We start from the raw sequence: 7070 nt of genomic DNA, 5'->3' as shown, positions 1-7070 counted from the left end.
TGTGCGCGCTAGCTATCTGGAGATCCATGCAGCTTCATGCGGTGTCCCGCTGAATCCGATGAAAAGTGACCGGATTTGAACTTGGGCTACACTTGCCATCGCTCAATAAATTTCGGGAAAAATGTTTTTAGGTCAACGACACATCACTTTATATGCTAATTGTTTTCCGTTTAGCGCGATGGTGAACGGATGCACCAGCGCGCCCAGTACGGCCATACTGCATCTCCCTGGGGGGCCGTTTTGGCCATATGGCAATTTAAACGAAGTCAGAAAATCCCGCGGAGCCGCATGGCGTCATTATATGTGTCCTAGTAACCACTCCAAAATTCGGAATTAGGATACGATAATTATTTTGGAAAAACCTTCACAAACAGAGCTATCACGTCCGGAGTTCTATGACTTTTAGGGCAAATGAGTAGGAAACGGCCTGTGACACCGCATAGTTTGTCAGACCGAGGCCATATTTGGCACATGTGTGGTCCCTGGGATGAGAAGCAAGGCACCGGGAGCGGATTTCCAATCCGACCCATGAGCGATGTTTTTTTCATTTTCGGGGTGTCAAAACGGGTTTCTTTTGTGAAGCAGCTACATGAGGCGCATTTTAGTATTTCGCGAGACCTCCACGTAGTGGTAGGACACCGCCTTTGCACTACATATCACATGCCATATGTGTGCGCTAGCTATCTGGAAATCCATGTGCCTTCCTGCGGTGTCCCGCCGAATCTGCTAGAAACTGACCGTATTTGAACTAGGGGTACACTTTCCGTCGCTCAATAAATTCTGGGAAAATGTTTTTAGGTCTACGACACATCACTTTATGTGCTAAATGTTTTCCGTTTAGCGCGATGATAAACGGGTGCACCAGCGCGCCTGGTACGACCAAACCGCATCTCCGTGGGGCCCATTTTAGCCAAATGGCAATTTAAACAAAGTCAGAAAATCCAACGGAGCCGCATGGCGTCATTTTATATGTCCTAGTAACCACTCCAAAAGTCAGAATTAGGATATGGCAATTATTTTGGGAAACCCTTCACAAACATGGCTATCAGAGCATCTCCAACAGCCGCGCTAAATTTTGGCGCTGTAAAGTACTTTGCAGCGCGCTCTATACGTGTTTCGCGCGTGAGGCTATATTCTCCTCGGGCAGAAGCTCTAAATTTTGGAGCTGTAAAACTGGGTAGTTGTTTCTGCGCGTGATTTGTACAGCGTGCGCTTTCCGGCGCGCTAAATATAGTGCACTAGATAGCGCTTTTGCAACGCGCTCCACTTACAGCACCGGTTACAGCATCAGTTGGAGCAACAATGTATGCCTCTCGCGCGCTAAACTGGTCGCTTTTTTGGATACAGCGTTGGATACAGCGCATGTTGGAGATGCTCTCACGTCCGGAGTTCTTTGGCTTTTAGGGCAAATGAGTAGGAAACGGCCTGTGACACCGCATAGTTTGTCGGAATGAGGCCATATTTGGCACGTGCATGGTCCCTGGGATGGGAAGCAAGGCCCCGGGAGCGGATTTTCAATCCGATCCATGGGCTATGTTTTTTTTTTCATTTTCGGGGTGCCAAAATGTTTTTTTTGTGAAGCAGCTACATGAGGCGCATTTTAGTATTTCGCGAGACCTCCGTGTAGTGGTAGGATACCACCTCCGCACCACATATCACATGCCATATGTGCGCGCTAGCTATCTAGAAATCCCTGCAGCTTCCTGCGGTGTCCCACCGAATCCGTTGAAAACTGATCGGATTTCAACTAGGGGTACACTTTCCGTCGCTCAATAAATTCCGCGAAAAATGTTTTTAGGTCTATAACACATAACTTTATGTGCTAATTTTTGTTCGTTTAGCGTGTTGGCGTACGGTGCACCAGCGCGCCCGGTACGGCCATTTTGCATCTCCCGAGGGGGCCATTTTGGCTAGATGGCAAACTGAACGTCATATTTGGATTTCCTCTAATTTTTAGGTTCAAATGATGATATGGATGTTTATTTAGATTCCTCTCATTTTCCTGATCGATTTAGACATATTATTTGTGGAATTTCGATTTTTTGATTTAAAGATATTAATTATTCCATATTAAATACAAAAAAGACCAAAAAAATAAAATCATTTTATTGTTATTTGAATTTAATATTGTTGTTACTTATATATTCATTGTTGTTTACTTAGGTGTGACATCACGGTTCAAGGGTTAATAGGGTTGATATGCTATTATTATCAGCAAGATGTCAATTTTTAACGGAAGCTCATCTGAATGGAACCAAGAAGTTAAGCGCGCTGAGGCTGGAGTAGTGTGAGGATTGGTGACCGACTGGGAAGTTTAACCATGATTATAATTTGACCTAAGATTAAGTGTACTTAGAGTTAAAAGTGTATTGGATGAAAGATAAAAAAGAAAAAAAATTGTGTAAAAAAATTAAAATTTGAAAACTTTTAAAAGTCTATGCCGAGGGTTTTGCCGTCCGCATATAAAAAAAGATTTTTTTTACAATTTTTGTTGGAAAAAGGAAATTTGAATTTTTAAAATTTGTATGCCGACAGTTTTGCCGTCGGCGTAGCACGCTACACCGAGGGCCGGGCTACACCGACGGCAATAGTGGCTCCGCCGAGGGAGGTAGTCGCCGACGGCAATTATTATCAGCAAGATGTCAATTCTTTAATGAAAGCTTATTTGAATGGAACCAAGAAGTTAAGTGTGCTGAGGCTGGAGTAGTGTGAGGATGGGTGACCAACTGGGAAGTTTAACCATGATTCTAATTTGACCTAAGATTAAGTGTACTCAGAGTTAAAAGTGTATTGGGTGAAAGAAAAAAAAAGAAAAAATGGTGTAAATAAATTAAAATTTGAAAAAATTTAAAATTCTATGCCGAGGGTTTTGCCGTCGGCATATAAAAAAGATTTTTTTTCTAATTTTTTTGGAAAAAGGAAATTTGAATTTTTAAAATTTGTATGTCGACGGTCCGATGGTAATAGTGGCTCCGCCGAGGGAGGTAGTCGCTTAGGAGCTATGCCGAGGGCTGCCCTCGGCGTAGCCCACGCCGACGACCAAAACTGGCTACGCCGAGGGTTCCCTGCCCTCGGCATATCGTCCCATTCCTGTAGTGGTTAGGGTTCTGTTATCTTTCCTAACTCCATATCCTATTTGATTTAGTATGAAGGAAAGAACTGGAAATAACAAATAGAACACCATATCCTATTTATCTGGCCATAAGAGTTCTCACCACAACAATGGTCCGATCGACGAGACTCGCTTCATTAATTCGTGATCTTTTCACAATACTCCTAGCTACATTGATATTTTTGCTGCCCCGACTGTTGGATCATGTGATACTAGGTAGAGTGGTCTTCCAATGCAAAAGTGTCCTTCTAGACGAACTACTAAATGCATGTGATCCATCCATTCCCTGATGCGGCGATGATTGATGAAATCACGGAGGCACAGTCCACTATGAGTCTATGACTACGCATGTACTACATAGAAGCTTCATGTGATCTTCCTTAACCAAACGATCGGTATCCAGTATACAATCGTTGGAAGATCCTGACGTTAATTAACAACGTGGTAGTTCCGTGAGACTAGGTCCTGATTAGATTCCAACTGTGGAAAGGAGATGATGCCGAGTAGCCACGTAGCAGTGAGAACTGTACTTTTTATGTCTTCTCCGGATTCTGTTCTGACGATATCACTTAACGACTTAACGTACTACTGACAGCAGTTGACAAGTTCAGATGCATGCATGCATGCATACATGAGTGCAGCTTATTCACACAGTATTAGACTAATGCTCTATGTTTAGGCTGATTAAAATAAGATGGATGTTTATTAGCTGAAGCTAGCAAACACATGTGCTTGTTAATTTAGTTTAAGGAGGTGCATGCCTTTCGAAAAAAGAGAGAATGAATTCCACTTTACAAATATTATAAGTCATGGAATAGTTATTTTTTTACCAGATTTAAGTAATTTGTGGGTGAAGCAAATGCATGCGATTGTTAATTAATTTTGCGGGTGAAGGCCTTTGAAAAAGAGAATAGATTGTAATTTTAAAATATATAAGCTTGCCATGGCACTGTGACAAGGTTTACCAGATTTAAGAAATTTGTGCCAACGCTACCAGATTAAAGATCTATAATTCTCAAATTTACAAAATTACCTATCAGTGCATTGGAAGAGCTTGAGTGATCGCAGCCTCTCATTTAGCACAGCTCCAGTGGAGAACTTTGGCTGTATTTGGTATATGTGTACGTGATGGATTAATGACACGTGTAGTAAAATAGAGGCAGTGAATTTAAACTGACAAAGAAGAACACACATTGCAAACCCTCGTTTGTTACTTACACAAATAGACCTTAATTGTTGTGCCGTCTAGAAGGCCACTTAATGCATTACATACACATGAGCAATGATGTCACGATACGGTAGACCAGGAGATCTTGGACCAGCAAACCATGTCTAAACTGCACATGGATAAACGTACTTCTACCTTTTGTTTTAATAAGTACTGTAAAAAATTAATCAACTCTAAAATTGCAACATATGTAATATTTACTCCTCCATTCCATAAGACAACGCGTATATTTTTAGTCACAAGTCAGCGTCTTGTAAATTTGACCAAGAATATAGGCAAAAATATGAATATCTATATAGTACAAAATCAACATCATTAGATCCACCAAAGAATGTATTACCATAATGTATTTCTTAAATACTATTGTTATTTAGTATATGTTTACCTGAAAGATTGGGCAAACTTGCAACATATTGATTTAAAAATATATGCATTGTTTTATAGAATAGAGGTAGTAAAAAAGGTATATATTATGAAACTACATGTTAAGATGGACTTAGCGATATCAATTTAGTGTCATATAAATACTGCACTTTTTTCATAAAATTTAAAAGAGCTTGACTTAGAACAAAATCTATATGTACAATGACGGAGAAATTATTGTGATATTGGCGAAGTACTGCATTTACAACATAAAACGATGCTATAGTACCTAGTACATTCATAGATTGATGATCTTGCTCCTCTTGTGCTGTGTATCCTATCGACACATGAAGTCCCAATCAGATTTATGGCGCGAAAACTAAGGCAAACACAACTGTATTGTATAGACATGGATCGATGGATCCCAAACTATACAGAAAACGCGCAACCACACGATCTTCTTCGCTTATAATTTACATATATATGTGACATCTACGTCGATGCTTACGTACGTTCACTGGCCCGTGACATGCATCCCCTAATAATATTCTATCACCTTCAGTCCTGATGTGTGTCCTTCCCTGTACAGTGCAGTGCACAGCTCCAAGCCAAGCTCCCGGTGAGTCCAAAGCACAGGCCGTCGTCGAGAACTAGGAGGAGCTACCTAGTGATTATTGGCTGATTTAATTACTTACACCTAATTAACCGCCACTCTCTTAGCCGACCGACAGCCTAGTTGACGACCGGGCCGCTTAGTTGACGGTGACCTCCGGGAAGCCGCCGCCCAGCTGGTGCTGCGGCGACAAGCTGCCGAACATCCCCTCCGCCAGCAGCTGATCCCAGGTCCAGTTAGTGGAGGACATGAGCTGGAGCATCTCGTCGTTGTTGCCGCCGCCGGCGTCGGACGAGGACGGGGTTGTGGTGGCGCTGCAGGAGTACGTCACCGTCGAGGTCGGCGTCGAGACGAGCGACGACGCCGCCGACACGGAGGACGTCTCGGTTTTGAAGTGTTTCGTGATAGTATCCTGGACAACCTCGGCGTCAGGGTCCTGCCTCTTCCGCTTGTTCTGGGACGCCTGCGAAGGTGGCGGCGGGGCGAGTAAGTCCTTGGCGGCGCCGCGTGAGCCGACCTCGTTGGGGAAGTTGAGGATGGCCTTGGCGCCGCGCATGCGGAAGGCTGCGCGGTCGTATGCGCGCGCGGCCTCGACGGAGGTGTCGTAGGTGCCGAGCCAGACGCGGGAGCCGCGCTTGTTGGGGTCCCGGATCTCCGCCGCAAACTTGCCCCACGGCCGCTGCCGCACGCCGCGGTACTTGCGGAAGTCGTCCGCGGCCTCTGCCGCCGATGGAAACGGCGCCGCAGCCCAGGCGTTCGAGGCCGCCGGGGGCAGCGAGATCGTCAGGGACGGCCTCCGAGCCGGGTCCGAGACCGGGGACGGCTCCCCGCCGAACCGTATCATCACGGGCTCCGCCGCTGCCCGGTACGCCGCAGCGGCAGCGGCATCCGCTGTGTACTCGTTTGCTGCCAGCTGGTCGACGACGTACGCAGGCAGCGGCTGGGTGAGGAACTGATCAGAGGGAATGAACTCCGGCTGTGGGGCGAAGTCGTCCGCGGCGACGGGGAGGGGCTGGAGGGCGCAGGAGGGCTTGGCGGAGAGCAGCTGAAGCTGGTCGTGGATGAACTGGAGCGAGAAGTCGTCGATGTCGCCGCTGAAGTACTCCATGGATGATGATCAAGGATGAGGAGAGCAAATCCAAGCTGAGCTGAGGTGGGCGATGGGGAGAGAGAGAGATGGTTTTGGACTTGGAGGTGAAAGTGCGGCCAGCTGCGTGGAGAAAGCTAAGCTGGCTTCAGGTGCTTATATAGGCCGGGCCGGCCGAGGATGCTGGGAGAGAGAAACAAATTTCTCCCTCTTTTCTGCGTGTTAATTTTAGCGTTGTGGTAAAACAAGAGTGATGAGGCGGGCGGGAAGTGTGAAAGTAGAAGTATCGGGTGATTTGACGCGCGATGTGAATGTAGGGGCCACGTAGTACGTTTCCGTAGCGTGTTCCGGTGATGGGTTTACTGGAAATGGAATGGTTTGGGTCGATACATCATCCATCGTCTTCTTCCCTGTCCTGGTCCGGCCGGCCGGCCATGGCTGATCAATCAATGTGCAAAGGCAGCTATGATCATCGTTGCTGCACCAATAAATCGTCAACTGGAAGAGGATGCACAGCACATGCATTCTAACCTTATTAAGTCAACGCAAGTACGGTGCAACGTGAAGATTAGTCCATTATCAGTACTACTCAGTAGTGTGCTTCTCTACTCCATTGATCCGTGTAGATCATCATTGCTAGATACACGGAAGTAGTTTCGTACCTACT

General features: G+C 45.5%; 1 protein-coding gene across 1 annotated transcript; it reads right to left on the bottom strand.

Annotated features, from left to right (window-relative positions):
* Nucleotides 1-5455: 5455 nt before the first annotated feature.
* LOC124690488 (ethylene-responsive transcription factor 6-like) lies at nt 5456-6487 on the bottom strand. The gene has a single exon (XM_047223872.1). The coding sequence runs from the start codon at nt 6422-6424 to the stop codon at nt 5456-5458; it is 969 nt and encodes a 322-aa protein (XP_047079828.1). The 5' UTR covers nt 6425-6487.
* Between the last annotated feature and the right edge of the window lie 583 nt (nt 6488-7070).

Source organism: Lolium rigidum, chromosome 2, assembly GCF_022539505.1.
Source record: "Lolium rigidum isolate FL_2022 chromosome 2, APGP_CSIRO_Lrig_0.1, whole genome shotgun sequence".
Taxonomy (NCBI): domain Eukaryota; kingdom Viridiplantae; phylum Streptophyta; class Magnoliopsida; order Poales; family Poaceae; genus Lolium; species Lolium rigidum.
This window is presented reverse-complemented; position numbering and strand designations above follow the sequence as displayed.

Coding starts and splice junctions, on each gene's coding strand:
- LOC124690488 (XM_047223872.1), bottom strand. CDS start 6,424: ATGGAGTACTTCAGCGGCGACATCGACGACTTCTCGCTCCAGTTCATC.